At 34.8% G+C, this 16,436-nt stretch overlaps 1 protein-coding gene across 2 annotated transcripts in view; it reads right to left on the bottom strand.

The window, feature by feature from the left end:
* Positions 1-16,436, bottom strand: part of LOC120527430 — a 56,597-nt gene that overhangs the window by 20,414 nt on the left and 19,747 nt on the right. For both annotated transcript variants that reach the window (XM_039750838.1, XM_039750837.1), the window contains exons 3-9: positions 10,555-10,733; positions 8,677-8,776; positions 7,594-7,651; positions 7,356-7,478; positions 6,443-6,672; positions 1,796-1,883; positions 283-310 (exon numbers count right to left, since the gene is read on the bottom strand). In XM_039750838.1, coding sequence (XP_039606772.1) covers positions 283-310; positions 1,796-1,883; positions 6,443-6,672; positions 7,356-7,478; positions 7,594-7,651; positions 8,677-8,776; positions 10,555-10,733 — 806 coding nt within the window. The remainder of the gene's footprint in view (positions 1-282; positions 311-1,795; positions 1,884-6,442; positions 6,673-7,355; positions 7,479-7,593; positions 7,652-8,676; positions 8,777-10,554; positions 10,734-16,436) is intronic.

The raw sequence follows: 16,436 nt of genomic DNA, 5'->3' as shown, positions 1-16,436 counted from the left end.
AATGTCAGAGTTAAAAACAGTTATTCCCAATTGTCATAAGTCCAGTTGTATAACCTGTTTTTCCTGTTAACTAGTTTTTAATGGCTGCTCACCATTTGTATAGCAAATGACAATATGTTTGCAAATTTATGCTGCTGAAACCAGTGAAAGAGGTTTGATGAAATAGCATTAATATTTAGAATTCCTAAGCTAATAGTAATTGCATTCAGTTAAATACAGGCAGAAGTATAACAAAAGTAAAACATATTGTATAAGGATCTACAAAATAAAACAATTACTTACATTTGTGGTTTTGACCTTATTTTAAAATCTGCAAAATGTAAATAAAATAACGTGATATTGTAAATAACCAACCATTTAATAAATGTGAAAAATATGTAAATTATCCTTAAAAAGCACTTCTATGAAAGTATGAATTAAGATTCAAATCTAGGTTCACTCTTTCTGCTTGCTCATTTTTTATGGTGGAGATTGTTAACAGAAGATCAGTTTCAAAGTTTGTTTAGTCTACGAGTTAACATAAAGTTAGTAACCATTACTTCATTAAAAGACTGCAGGATTTCATTGACTTATGTACAATATATACTGTATGTACAGTAAATACTGTATATGACTTCTAAATGCAAGCCTGTTTATCAGATAGCAGTGGCTCTCTTTTTATTCAAGATAGAAGTTTATGTGTGTATTTGGGGATTGTAGTTAGTTTTAATATTTATATTTTTCTTCAGCCTCTTTTAAAATTCAATTCCCCTTGTGGACAAATAAAGTATCCATCTATCTATCTATCTATCTATCTATCTATCTATCTATCTATCTATCTATCTATCTATCTATCTGTCTGTCTGTCTGTCTGTCTGTCTAAATTAGTTCTGCATTCATTTGAACTACCAGATTACAAACTTTTCTGTCATCGGAAGTGTCATATAATTGGCCGTGGGTGTCATGGCACCATTTACAACTAGTGCCAGCCCTCTGCAGTCTCCATGCAGACAATGACTGTTTATTGGATTTAAACCTAAGACCCTGCATCTTATATGAAGCAGTGCTAACCACTGCACTACCATGCTGCACAATCACCAACTGTGAGAGAAGGAAATAGTTTAGTGGTATATAGCATGGGTGTCCAACTTCTGGAGAGCCACAATGGTTGCAGATTTTTGTTTCAACCCAGTTGCTTAATTAGACGCCCAACCTCCCCAATAACAGATTTTATTTTTCATGGCTTGTTAGTGCTTTAACACTACCATGTTAGTTCATTCTTAATTCACAGATTTAATTTTCTTTTCTAATGATACCTGTATCATTCCAGTGATTTGAAGCATAAAACAAATGAGTAATTGTCAGTTCAAATAGTGAATGATGAATACACACGGGTGGAAATGGAGATAAGCTGGATGTAGAACTGCTGGTTCCTTTGTCATTTGCATCTTATTGCTAATAAGGAGTAGTTAAAATAATTGATACAGTCATTTAAGTCTAAAATTAGCAATTCAGGGTTCAAAATCTTAACAAGTGAGACAACTAAAAAGAACCACAAAAATGTCAGTTGAGTAGTAAGTGCTTCATCAGCAATGAATGATTTCTCGTGAAGCAATTGGATTTGAACAAAAACCTGAAGCCACTGTGGCTCTCCAGCGTCAGAATTGGCCACCCATGGTATATAGTTTATAATCCTTAAATATATACAGTGTGATTATTTTAAAACTTTCATCACTTTATTTTTTTATGCCTAGTTGCCACACATAGTGAAATGTAATCAAATGACCTCAGTTTGATAATGAGCATTGCAACCAACCTTTTTTCTTCGCTAAAATTCCTGTTCCTAGATATTTTTGATTCACATAATGTTGCTGCTTATTTAGCTTTTCAGCTGTATCCACAAACTAGAAAAAAAATGCAGACACTTGTTACAAATAGTGAGTATACAAACATCTAATGCACACAAAATGGAATAAATTATAACTAGCAAAATAACCGCGCTTCGCAGCGGAGAAGTAGTGTGTTAAAGAAGCAATGAAAAAGAAAAAGAAACATTTTGAAAATAATGTAACATGATTGTCAATGTAATTGTTTTGTCACTGTTGTGAGTGATGAGTGTTGTTGTCATATATATATATATATATATATATTTACACACACACACATAAACATATATATATACATATCTATACATATACACATATATACATACATATATATATATCTACATATATACACATACATATGCATACACACATAAATACATACACACACATATATACACACAAATACATATATATATATACATACACACACACATATATAAACATATATATACATATACATACATATCTACATATATACACACACAGCTATTTCGTATCAGTGCAATACGCTGCTTGTTAAAACGGATGACTCCCGCTCTTACGTGCAAGTCTGCGTGGATATTATGAACTATCGTATTTGTTCAAGTTCTATTTAAATTTTAAATAGAAGGAATTTTTATTTAGTCGACAGAAATATCTTTGGTAGGAATGGTAAAAACAGACAGGAATATTATTCGTGAATAAATCAACTCAAACCTTAAACAACTTATAATATTTTGCTCTCCATAAAAATATATCCTGTCCAAATTATACAAGTTAGAAATAAAGTAAAAGTTAAAAGAACAAACATTCAAATTTCTTTACTCTTATGTAATTTTATATAAAAAATAAACTTAGATTTTAAATATCCCAAAAGATTTTGCTCTCCATAAAAATATATCCTGTCAAAATTATACAAATTCAAATATGAACATGCTGCATAACAAAACCTGGAAATATAAATAAAATGTGTTCCTTTCAGCAATAACAAATCAAATCATTCAGTTGTCTGTGCTCATATGTCATTTTAGAGCTGGACGCCTGGCATCTTTTTTGGCAACAAGTTCGTTTCTGTTCTGAGATTCTCAGGATGGACTGCAGGTGCTCATCAGTGAGGCGACTCCTGTGTGCTGTTTTGTTAGTCTTTATCACTGAGAAGAGCTTCTCACACAGATATGTGCTACCAAACATGCACAAGGTTCGAGCCGCATGTAGACGGACTTTTTGTTCTTCAAAGTCACCAAAGCGCCGTGCAAACTCAGTGCGCAGTGCGCTCAGTTTATCAGCAAAGTGCGTATTTGGGAACACCGTAGTGACGACTTGGTTTAACATTACTTGGCAACAGGGAAAGTGGGGCAAGGTGCACTTGTGCATTTGTGTCTCCCATAAAAGCAGCTTCACTTGAAATCACTTTGTGATTGTGCACGGGTAAAAACGTCCGCTGAAGTGTCAGATTCTTATTTAATTATGCTGATTTCTGTATCTTCTGCATTGCATTCAGGTTACCCTGATGTTATGTCTCATAGTGCCGTCTTAGATTAAATTCTGTAATTACAGCCACATTAGCTCCACAAATGAGACACACGGGTTCAGTAAACATATACTCAGCCTCCCATCGGTTTTTAAAGGCTCTATTTTCAGAATCAACTTTTCTCTTCAGCATCGTGTGAGCTAGCTTCGCAATAACTTGCAGCATCATAAGGTAGACTTGATTAACGCGGTAAGTGTTCGGCAAGGCAGCTGAAGCGCTGCATTATGGGATCTGTAGTTTATTGTGTTACCAGCGCTTCATATACCCAGGCTTTAATAACAATAATACAGTATATAAAATGATCTTGCGGGCCGGATATAATTACACGCCGGGCCGGATGTGGCCCGCGGCCCTTGAGTTTGACACATATGGACTAAATAGAACTTGAAAAGATATATTTTTTCAAATGTGATCTACAGCCTGCATCCTCCTCTCGCTCTTACTTTTTTACCATTCATCTAATGAATACACTGAGTATGGCTTTACCAAAACAATCATTGATGGCGAATAAAGTATCCATTATTCGAGTATGTAGATCGGGATATATATATATATATATATATATATATATATATATATATATATATATATATACATATATATATACCCGTATCGCAGGAGAAGTAGTGTGTTAAAAAGCTAGAAAAGAAAAGGGAACATTTTAAAAATAACGTAACATGACTGTCAATATACAGTATTTGTTTTGTAAGTGTTACTGAGTGTTGCTGTCATCAAGGATTTGATTATCATTATTTCTTTCAATCAGGTTCGTATTTGTAGGATGTGTTGTGTTCAAGTTACATTCCGTGTTTGTCAATCGTTGTAAAGATGACAGGTTTCATTCATCGATTTGTTTCTTACTGCATCAATAAACAGCTCGTCTTCTTCTTTATCTGAGACCTGACGGACGGCCTTATATGGGCAGGCACTAAATTACAAACGCCAGCGGCAGCCTGTCTATGAACTTAATTTAAAGTGTAGGTTTACATCGTGCTTTGTTTCCGAAGTAGCAGAACTCATAAATATGGTTGTATATGTCACTCGCTCGCTTCTTATTGTTTCGCTGCCTTCTCAATTATATAATGCATGTTTTTGAGGTCTTCCTGGTTTTCTATGTACTGCGTGATTACGTGAGAGGCGTGATGATGTCACACGAAACTCCGCCCCCACGGCGTTGAAGCTCATCTCCATTACAGTAAATGGAGAAAAACTGCTTCCAGTTATGACCATTACGCGTAGAATTTCGATATAAAACCTGCCCAACTTTTGTAAGGAAGCTGTAAGGAATGAACCTGTCAAATTTCAGCCTTCCACCCACACGGGAAGTTGGAGAATTAGTGATGAGTCAGTGAGTGAGTGAGTGAGTGAGTGAGTGAGGGCTTTGCCTTTTATTAGTATAGATAAATTTAAGAAAACACTTGAACTTTAAAGTTCCAATAAATAAAATAGTGTATTTATGAACAAATCAATATACAGGAGTTTAAAGCATTGACTACTGGCCTATTCATTACTATATTAAGCATATTGAATCTGTGGCTTATAAGTTTGCCCTTGTAGTCCGTTTCTCATTTGTAATCCATTTATACCAGAACTCTCACCAGAGGGATTCCAGAGTTGATTATCTTGTTCACTAGAGAGAGTATGGGCTTGAAGAATAATGTTGGGTACCTTTTGGGATCTTCGTACCATCAAGTTGTTTTGATCTTTGATCAGAGCACCCACTTGGGAGGAGGGTTTTGTTATGATTTCATTATGATTTGTGATGTTTTCTTTGCTTTATACATTTGGTTGTATGGTGTTTTAAGTTTAAACTTATGTTTTAGAGGTTAAGGAATGTATGTATTTGTTATTTATTTTTGCATTTGAAGTGTTTTTCACTGTTAGAAACAAAGTACTTTTCCCTCAGAACTTTTTGTTTTTGTTATGGTTGCCACCATTTTGTACTCTTCTTTGTCTTTGTGACCATGCAAGTGCTAAGTAACGTCAACCTGAATTGTATGATGTGTAACATCACGAAGTTGTAGATATATAGATCATCTTTAGACACCCTGGTTTGTCCAAGATTGTGGATATAGTAACCTCTCTTTGTGCTTGAACTACTTATTTTGTTGGTTTACAACTTTACATTCTATACCTTGACTTTGATTTTTCATACATTTTTTGGCATGACAAAAGATAGGCTTGAATATTTTTATTTTGATGGGTGCTTTATTTTTAACTACGTTTCATTTCATGGTCATTCCCTTTTCTTCTTGCACACACTCAAAATAATCAGATGTCATATTATGTTATTGAAATACTGCCACTGGCTCTGTGTGTAAAACAAAAGACTGGTTGACTAATCCTAATATTCTGTAGAGCAGGGAGTACTCTAATTGCATCTTTAAAAGTAAGTAGAGTTTCTGACATAATTTAATCACAACATTTTATTAGACAAATTTCAAGGTTTAGTTTCAGTACTAGGTAGTTTGTTTAGGTGTTTTACTTTACACTTGTCAAATTGTCTGCAGAGCTTGATGGGAGTACATCGTCATTCTCCCTTTGTATTTAGATAATATGAACCTCAAAATTCTGTGTTCAGATTAGTTTAATTTCTAAAATAATAGTAATTCCGGCAAATTTTGTATATCAATAAAACTGAGTAATATAATATCTAGTTCTATTAATCGATTGTCAATTAGGTGAAAGGAGGGAAGAGTGCAAATTACTGTTGAAGCCTGATGGTGATGATGGTGTTTGTTGGTTGGTGGGGTGGGGGGTGTGATTTGGGGTCTTAGAATAAAGAAAGTAAACTCTACTTTAGAGTTGCAACTTTAATAGAACTGAGCTAATAATTCCAAATTTTAGCTGATAACATGGTGATGAATTGTACCCATTTAAACCTGAACTTGTGTTCATTTATTTTTAATTTCCATAAATGCTTATGTTGGTAAAGTTTCTTTTTTTTTTTTATTTATTTATTTATTTATTAATTTTATTACAATCAATACATAGCAATCAAGTTTTTACAAAAAAAAGAATTATGCTAAGAACGGTAAAGTTTCAAGTGCCTATAAATCATACCTACCAATCTGGTGTTGTAAAATTCAAGTTCCATGTTTTCAGAAATATTCTGTAAAGTAGTCAGTTGAGCATCCATCTCTGCGAGTTTAGACGCAAAGTATTTTTGTGCTACAGGGACAGTTAAAGGTGATTGCAAACATCTTGCAGAGTCGTCAGCATTAAACAATAGCCTGTGTTCTACATCATCTCCGCTTAACACAGTAGTAGATTTGGGCTGCAAAACTGCTAGGTCAACTAGAAAATCAAAATAAATAAAAATAGAACAAATATATATATATATATATATATATATATATATATATATATATATATATATATATATATATATATATATATATATATATATATATATATGAGAGAGAGAGAGCATAATAATTCAGGTAAAACTCCACTATCAAAAGGCTAGATCTTACAAGCCAATTGCAAAATAAGAGGCATCATGTACTGCCAGCTACACCAAATATTATTTACAAAACCAAAAGCAATGCTCATTAACTCAATATACCAGCAGTACTCATAAGACAAAGATATTTGAGGGTTACTACAGAAATTAATGAAATGCTGTAATTTTCAAGATTCTAAACAGGATATACTGGTCTTATGATCCTCTTTAATCTCAACATTAAATACTATGAGGATATACTGTATATCAATCATGATTAAAAACAAACAAACAAAAAACAACTTATATTTCTTTTCTTGCAGCCTTCAGTTGGTCAAGCAACTGTTCATATATATCCATTAAAGGAAAAAATCTTCTATATATTTAGCTGTAACCTCAGTTTTAAGCAGCTAAAGAAAGCAGTATGTAAGCCTTATGATTCGTCTCTTTTATTCTTTTTAATAAAATTGCATTTCAAAATGACTTTTAAATATTTTTACATGTAGTCTTAAAGTAAATGTCATTCAGATATTACCAGTGTTAGTTCCAGTTTCTCTTGTGTTTGCTGGCCATTTATGGGTGGAAGCATAGTAATGAAAATCAGCAGTGGATGATAATGAGCTGATACTTTGATCTATCAGTACAGAATCAAAGTTTTCTAAAACAAAAATAAAACGTTAAGACGTTAAATTTGCAATACTGTTAAAAGAAATGCCAAGAAAACCCAGTACAAAATGTTGTCTACTGTATATGTTCCTAGTAGTAAACCTCACCTGCTGAATTGCTAAGTATGTCTTCCAGTCCACAGACAGGCTGATCACACTGAATGTTCTGAAAGACCACAATATTGCATTACATATAACAGAATAACAGATTTTTTTTTTTCTTCACAGACCAATAAATTGCAATTCATTTTAGTTCTTAATGATTCCAATATCATCAGACTTCATTTTCAGGCTGCATTTTGTAAGATAAAATGATTGTAAGTATACATTTGCTTAAACTGAATATTCTCATTTAAAGGGTCAAGACACATAAACCATTCTACAATTTGAAATGGGATTAAAACAAATTAACTAAAGGCAGTGTTTACATATACACCAATTGTGGAGCTTGAGCAAGTAGGGCATCAGTTTTATGAAAAGAGGTGTGAATCAGTAGTTCAAGGAGGCAGTAGTCACAGGGTGATTGATAAGGAGGTGAGAAGCAAAAAGATTATGAAATGAAGGCAAATGGATACCAAGAATCAGTAGAAATTGGGTTGATTGAAAATTGGGAATGTTATTCATCCATGTGTGATATTTGCATCAGTGTTTAGGCTGAATTATGCTTAAAACAGACAGGTATTTCATATATGATATGCTTTGAAGATGCATTTCTACCATCATCACTAAGCATGCTCATTTTCTGCCTTTGGAAAAACCTGAACGTTTGGCAGATTACTCCGTAGTCCTTGGCACATGAGGATAAATATCTTCCTAGAGCAAATCATTAGGTGGGTTACATTAAAATATTGATTTGTATCATATGTGTCATAATATTCTGTTCAGTTTTAAAGTCATAGGATGTTTAGTGCAATAATGTAGTGAATGTTAATAACCAATTTCAAGTTAAATCAAATTAGCATAATGATAAAATAAAGCTGCTACAGACTCATCTGTATACAGTAGTTGTATTATCAGTATATAGAGTGAGGGACCATAGATGGATTGAATTTGGTACAAGGCATTTCTAGAGACATTTTCAAAGACACAGGAAATTTTTGAAGCTCAGTTCATACAGATTGGTGCTATTACAAAGATCATGATATAGCTGTCACTTTTACATGAGACTTACAAACATCCAGAAATATTTACCTTTTTAAAGAAAACAGGCGAGTCATCTGTTTGGAGTGGAATGTGAAGTCGTTCTTCTACTTGCCTATATGCACTTTCAAGCTTTTTTTTCCTCTTTTCCCTTTTTGTAAAAAATAAATGCTAAATAAGTAAATGTTTGTGATATTTAGAAGTTAATTAAGCAAATAACTTTGATTATATAAAATTCAGTAGGCAGGAATAAGCTGTTTGAAGCTGGAAGATATCATGACAGTAGGTATCATATTTGGGTTACAGAAAAAAATAAAAAGTTCCAACAGAATATTACTGAGCTGAGAATGCTACTCAATGTTTTACAGATGGGAGTTTGTATCATGAGTGTTCTACAACACAAAGAACATATACAGTATATATATATATATATATATATATATACATATATATATATATATATATATACAGTATGTATATATATATATATATACTGTGTATATATATATTTCCCCCTAACTGGCAAAAAACTTAAATTTTACTTTTTTCATATGATATGAAAAAACTTTGAAAATGGCAGATAGAAGAAATTTGAATAAGGCTGGAGTTATACTTCACGCAACGCGACGCATGCTGCAGCGGACGCTCCTGCTACGCAAGCGTTGTAGTGTTCATACTTGCGGCGTACTTTACGTAAATCTGGAGGAATTTACCAGGTGGCAGTGCGAGATATTATCACGGTGAGATCATGTTCGTGTTCTCTGTGTTGTGAATTGCCTAGAACACTCATTAAATTCTGATGACACCTTACCGCAATATCTCTGAAAAGGATGTTTATTGATTAAATCCATCAATCCAGGGATGTGTTCATTCCAGCAAGGATTGGGCACGAGTGAGAAATAGTCCCTTGACGAGGCCTCAGCTCATCGCGAGGTGAATACAAGCACACACATACACTAGCGTCATTTTAGCGGCACCAAATCCCCAAATCTGCATATCTTTGGAAGGAAACCGGAGCACAGTGTGGAATACAAGCAGGAAATACCAGCAACATAACTCCCTGCAAGACAGCAGTGCTATCGCTCCACCACCGTAACACCCCCATGTGTGTAATTATTCCCCTATGTGTGTAATTAACAGTATTCATTATATAAATGAAATTATATGTAAAATGTAACATTCACACTTTAATGCATTTCATCATGAAAGTGATATCAAGTATAAATCTAAAGATTCTAAATGTGCAGAGAGTTGGAATATCATACATTTAATTTGTTCTGTGTGGCGATCTATTGCTGCTTTCCGCTGCTGTCAGGTCCAAGAAGCTCGTAGCGATTAAAAACTGGGATGACATTTACGAAGGTCTTATTTAATGATAAAGTAAACTACGAGGTTAAAGTGGACATTTCGAGATTAAGCCGAAATTTCCATTTTAATCACAAAATACACGTAAAGTAAAAAAATTAAAAAATAGACGGCACAAAAGATGGTATGTGAGACTTTTAAAATGTATCGTGTCATTACGATCGGGAATATGCGACGCTTGAATATAAAAGCACCACGAATGCATCTGTATGCCGGCATTTTGCTTCACCACTTTGAACCATTCATCAAACAGCAAAGCGCACACATTGATCCCTGAAGGATCTCCATAGAAACTTGCTGTCACATGTAGATAGTAAACAGAGACTCTGACGTCACGTTCAAACTTTTAGCACACTGCGCCCCCCGACTTTTTGCTGGTACTGCAACTCCTGCACACATCGCGTTATTTTCTGAGGACCTGCTCAGAGGATGCGTGAAATGAACGCTGGGAATGCGTGGTAGCCATGATGCGGGCGCGTACGTGTTCAGTGCGTGAAGTATAAATCGTCCCTAAGTGTTCCACTTTTAGTAAATGGCTATTCTACTTACTCTATTTGTAGTTACCTTTTTGATGTGCAGTCCCTGATTCCTTTCACACAAGAAGATAGTCCTGTTGTTAGAAGTTGCCATTGTCCAAAGTGGGTTTGTCTAACACTGTGAAGTAGTCTTCTCTGCTGAAAGGCAATCACCTTCTGTAGAGGGATGAGGTTGTGAGCAAACGAAGGGTGTCTTGACGCACTCACCTTAAATTTAAAGAGAAACTGTCAACGGTCAAAAAAATAGTTTAAACATATACAATTACAGTCTATAAGAAAAGACAAGAGTTACAGTGTTGAAAAGGCTGCACACTTTTCACAAAACTGTATGGTAATGGTTTCAATGTATGCATATTTTTATTCAATACTTTAATTTGATTTCATTTGCATTGTCTGCCTTTTTATTAGATTACATAAGATTAAAAAAGGTATTCTATTCTTCAAGTTTGTTAAATCTTCTTTAATACTTTAATATAAAATGTTTTTACTGTGCAAATCAAGACCTAACTAAAATTGTAAGAAAATATTGAGTGTCTTGTTTATTAAATCAAATGACATACCTTTTATTTTAATAATTGTTGGATTTTTGGTCTGTACATTTTAATAGGTGTTCCTTTTTAGTGTGGTTGAAGCTTGGCCTAAATTGAATCAATCAAGATGACGATCAGAATTCCTTTGTTTATATTTTTATTTTTGGCCCTGCTCATGGTTGCTCCTTTCAAGTATCTCCTGTCTAATCTCACTCCTTCCAAATTGTATTTCAACCTGTACTAATAATTCTGCATGCACTGAAGAGGCCCATGTGGCAAAAAGGAAAGCAATGCCATCTGGTGGGGCTTATGTATTAAATCTTTTATTCACTGGGTCTTACTTTTTTTAGGTAGCCAAAACCATTGTTTCTGGGTTTGTTTTGTTTCAGAACTCATACTGTTTTTGTTAAAGCTTGTTGATTATTACTGGGATAATTCTTCTTCATGATTTCAGTTTGAAGTCTAATGTGTAGTAATTAGTTAATGTGTAATGGAATCTTATATAATAAAATTATGTTGGTTCCTATAAGCCATACATTTAATTATATTTTTAGAAAATTATCTTTTCAGTTGTTCTTTTTTATTAAATTAATAGAAATGAAATGTTTTTAGCTGGACCTTTTATTTTGGCTTATTTATTTAAAGTTTTTCTGACCTAAGTGCAGACTTTGGTAAAGTAATATGGCAAAAGACAGGGCATAGACTTTTTAGCTGAGGCTGGACCCTCAACCTGTGACAGGCCCAGTAATACAGACACCATCCCTTGAGTCAAGGCCACACCAATATCTTTTTAGTTCTTCCACTAATGACAATTGTTTCAATAGCTGACCCTGTGCTCTGTCTCCCAAATGTCATGTGAAAAGACAATTTCCTCTCAGGTATTAATAAAGTATATGAAAAAATAAATCAAATATCAATTCAGTAATTTACCTTGGAGTTATTTATTTATATAAATATAGATAAACTCCAAATCATTTCAAAAATCAAAATAATTTCATAGCCTTTGAGGTGCTAATATTACATTTGTAAGTACCATGGAGGACAAATGGGCATCTCAGTTGGGATGGAGACTGAGTTCTTTACTGGCCAGAATGCCATAATGGAAGGACCACAGGACTGGAGACACTCAGCTAGAACTGCCCTATAAGCTTCGCCCCGGATGGGATCGAACTATAATGAATGGACTGCGTGAACGTTCCTCGAGGCTGATCCCAACCAGATCACCCACGTGGTTACATGGGAATTGAAGTGTATGACGGTGCGGCTTAGCTCCATTCAGGAGCCTCTTGAATGCACTATCATTGATAACGTCACTGAAATGAGCTGGGCGAATGAGGCCACATACACATAGCAGGGAGTAGGTGCAGAAAGTGATTAAGTGTTTTTATTAAAAACAAAGTCAAAACCAAATCGTCCAAATAAAAAATCCATAAAATCATCCTTGTGCAAGTGAAGGTTAAAAATTCAGAATAAATAAATCCTTAACCCTTAAACCGCCAGAACTGGCTATAGTTGGTTCCCAATACAATTTGTCAGCACACCGGAGCCGAGTATATTCGAAAAAGTGCTTTCGTTGAACGTGGCAACCAGCTAGAGTTGTTTTCCAGTGCAATTCGAAAGCACGTTGAAGCCGAGTATATGCGGCAACATACATTTGGCGACATACATTCATTGAACTCCGCAACCGGCTAAAGTTGTTTCTCATAGTATAGTATATTCGGCGATGTATATTCATTGAATGCTGCAACCGCCTATAGTCGTGTCTCAGTGCAATTTCCCAGCACACAGGGGGCGAACATATTTGGCAATGTATATTCATTGAACCCCGCAACTGGCTATAGTTGCTTCACAGAGCAATTTGCCAGCACACCAGAGCTGATCAGTCAGTGCCATATATTCGTTGAGCAACCAACTCACGACCACTGCCGGTCCCGGCAGAACTGCAGCTTCACTGTCTCTGGAATTGAATCGCTGCACTAGACTAGCCTGCCAGCATCAGCGTTTACCTCTGTGTGCTTGCATGCAGCCAGTTCAAGCACAGTTGGCTCAGTGATTTACTGAATTTCATCAATGGCGTCAGTTGCACCTTGTACATATAATAATTGATTGTTGCAGTAGTTTTTTATATAGTTTTTACAGTTCATTTGCAGTGTGTTGCAGTAATTGTGATGCTCTTTGCATGAAAAAATAAGCGTTCCATTAAAATTTCACATTTTCTTTGTGAATTGTGACATTTACTTAAAAAGTGCAGCAAAAAAGTATTTGGAGTCCAGGGGTGCATTAACCCCCAAGTATGTGGCAGTTTAAGGGTTAAAAACCAAGGTTAAAACTCCCAGGAAGGAAACTTCTTTAAAAAATCAGTCCCTCGGTGCAATCTTTTAAAATTGATATCTCCTCTGCTAACCCCAAATGGGATTTAGCAGTAGAGGAGATGCACAGCCATCTTTTTTCCTCAGGTCCGGTTCCCTACATTCCCATGGCACCCAGCAGGGCTCCCAATCCAGACCTCAATCCAAGGCTTAGGTCCCAGTGGCCATCCGTAGTCATGGCAGGGCTCCCCATCCAAGCTTCCCCAACTCCCACTACCTTCCCGGACATATGCAGAAGTGGCATGCAGTGGTTACTCCATCTCCATGATGCCTGGAGTACACTCCTCCCAATGGGCTGACCTCCCAGCTGCTTTTCTTCACTTGCTCACTTGCACACCAGCTCTCCTGTGTTTCTGCCTTTTCTCACATCTGTTAACCTCTGTCTCCTTCCATTTCCTTTCTTTTTTACTGCCTGTTTAATTGGGTGTAGGTGCAAGGAGCCATTCCCTCTGCGGCATCATTGAGGCAGTGATGTGGTGTGGCCAGCCAGCTCCCCAATTAACTGCAGACTCACACACTCTCACACCCCCGCACCCAATTGGTGCCTTCAGCTTCTTGCAGTGTGATTATTTATTTAAAATTGTCCATCTATTGTTGAGGCCTGGACCTGCTATAACACAGATTGTGGAAGTACAGCCCTGTCAGGGTCCTTAGGTACCACCAGAGGGCACTGCTGAGAGAGAACAATGCTGGTTTTCATGTGACTCGACAGTGCTATAGGGCCTTCTGGCCAGATTGTGTCTCCAGTTCTGTGCTCCTTCCATTATGGCATCCTGACTGGACAAGAACTTAGTTTTCATGCTGGTCAGGATGCCTGTCTGTCCTCTATGGTACTTGCACATGTTAGACTGACTTGTTAGATTAATGTATTACTTGAGGTGTTGATTTTCAATAAATAATTATCTCTTCCATAAATTATAGTATTTTAGACCAAGATTTACTTTTGATCTGCTCTGCCTCTTGACAAAAAAATTACAGGTTAAAACTAGAATAACCTGGCATTCAAATTCTGACAATAATTGAATAATTTACTGACACTGCTAAGATTTCAACCTCAGGCCTTGAAATATATTTACAATTTGTTCCTGAAAATGTTGTTTAAATATAATACTTTAGAAAATTATTTTAGAGTAAAAAGCAAATTCACCATTAATCAATGATTGGCAGCAGTGTGATGAAAGGTAATACAATAGATTCTTAATTTAGCAGTAATGTTCTAATTAACATTACCCTAACCCCTGGGTCTGAAATTCAGATCTGGAGGGTCACAGGGGCTGCAGAGTTTGTGTTTCGGTCACTTTTATCAATTACCAACTAGCTGCTGTTGCTAATGGAAGAAAAGTATTTTGGTTGTTATTGCATTTTCACCATAGTTTTTATTACTGATTAATTCCGTTATGTTTTTAATTTGCAGTTAATTATCCTGAAGGGGTAATATTTGATCCCCTCAGATTGGCTTTAACTGTTTTCCCAGTAGTCCTCAGAAATTAATTGGTTTCAATTAAAATCTCAGTTTTTATTTGGGGATAAATTTAATACAACTCATTAAATGTATCTCTGTATTTTTTTTTTCATTGCTGGAAAAACACTCAAGATTGCTTCAGCAGCAACAGTGCTGTAATTTCATTTTATTTTTTAATTATTTAAGATATTTTCTAATTCTTTAAAACTACATTCTAATGTTCCTGGTATGATATCTGATAGCACAGAATTGAGTCCCCAAAGCTATCTGACACTTTTTTCTTTATTAATAATCCATTATTTTTCCTCTTGAAACCATTATATTTTCCCCTAATTATCCTGCAGATTATTTTTAGGGTCTTTTGACATGCTTGTTTAAAGTGTTTCTTGAAGGTGTGGGTACAATCCTGGAATTAGCAACCACTTTAGTATCTCCCAGGGGGTTATAAATGTGGGAGCAGACTGGAGACAAAGCTGACTTAGCTAAAGAAGAGAAATATTAGTAATAAACAGCTTGTGGAAGGTAAAACAGTACTAGCTACATAGTGATATATACAAGTTTCATCTTCTGTTATAAAACACTTTCATTAACTCATTAACTATAAATTCTTCCTATAACTTTGGATGCAGTTATACTTTATTTCAGGAATCAACAATGTTTACAATCCTTGTTCAATTTTAATTGGCCATGAAGAATACAGTACATTTAAATATTTCATAACTAATACCCATAGTGTATTGTATTTTACATACTGCCACTCTTTAATTCCCCATTAACATTCACTCCACAGCAGCAACATTTTCTTCTGTTGTCGATTTAAAAGGCCAGGCAAACCCTTGGTCAACTGCAACAGATATCATTATATGACAGAGTTCTGCAGCCCATTTCTTCAGAGTAGCATACAGTATGAAAGGGACTTTTCTTGACACATGCTGACAAGGTCAGAATAAATCTCTGAAGGGATATTGTTCCCAAATTTAGAAATTCAATGATAGAATGATAATGGATTTTGTGATTTTTGAAATCCAAGAGGACTGGGTTCTGAAACAAGAAATATACTCTGTAAGCCACAAATGCTAGAAAATTGTAATTCACACATGTTAGTACAGATAAGACCATCTTCCCTTAAATATCCTTTTCAGGTGCAGGATTAAAATGTTTTGATCATACCTCATATAAGTAAAAATTTAAAGGAAAATGTCATTGCAGAGTTAATAATGTTCACGTATTTCTTTGTAAACCTAATCAGATTGATAAGAAGCAACAGTTTTTTTCCTTAAATAAAACTAGAAATTTTTCTAAATATTTATTACCAGAAGTACTTAAAATAAATTAAAATCATGTCTGATATTATATATGATAAATAATTAAATTTTTAAAGGATATCATTTAAATTACTGTCTTAAATGGGGCAATTGTAGTGAACATAAAGCATACTAATTTAAACCACAGTAATAGAACTTGCTCAGTCTTCTAAACTCAAATATATATATATGTTTTATTTATTTCATTTTATGTATATATATATATATATATATATATATATATA

This window comes from Polypterus senegalus, chromosome 4, assembly GCF_016835505.1.
Source record: "Polypterus senegalus isolate Bchr_013 chromosome 4, ASM1683550v1, whole genome shotgun sequence".
NCBI lineage: Eukaryota > Metazoa > Chordata > Cladistia > Polypteriformes > Polypteridae > Polypterus > Polypterus senegalus.
The sequence above is the reverse complement of the archived record's forward strand: the minus strand, read 5'-3'. Positions and strand labels throughout refer to the sequence as shown.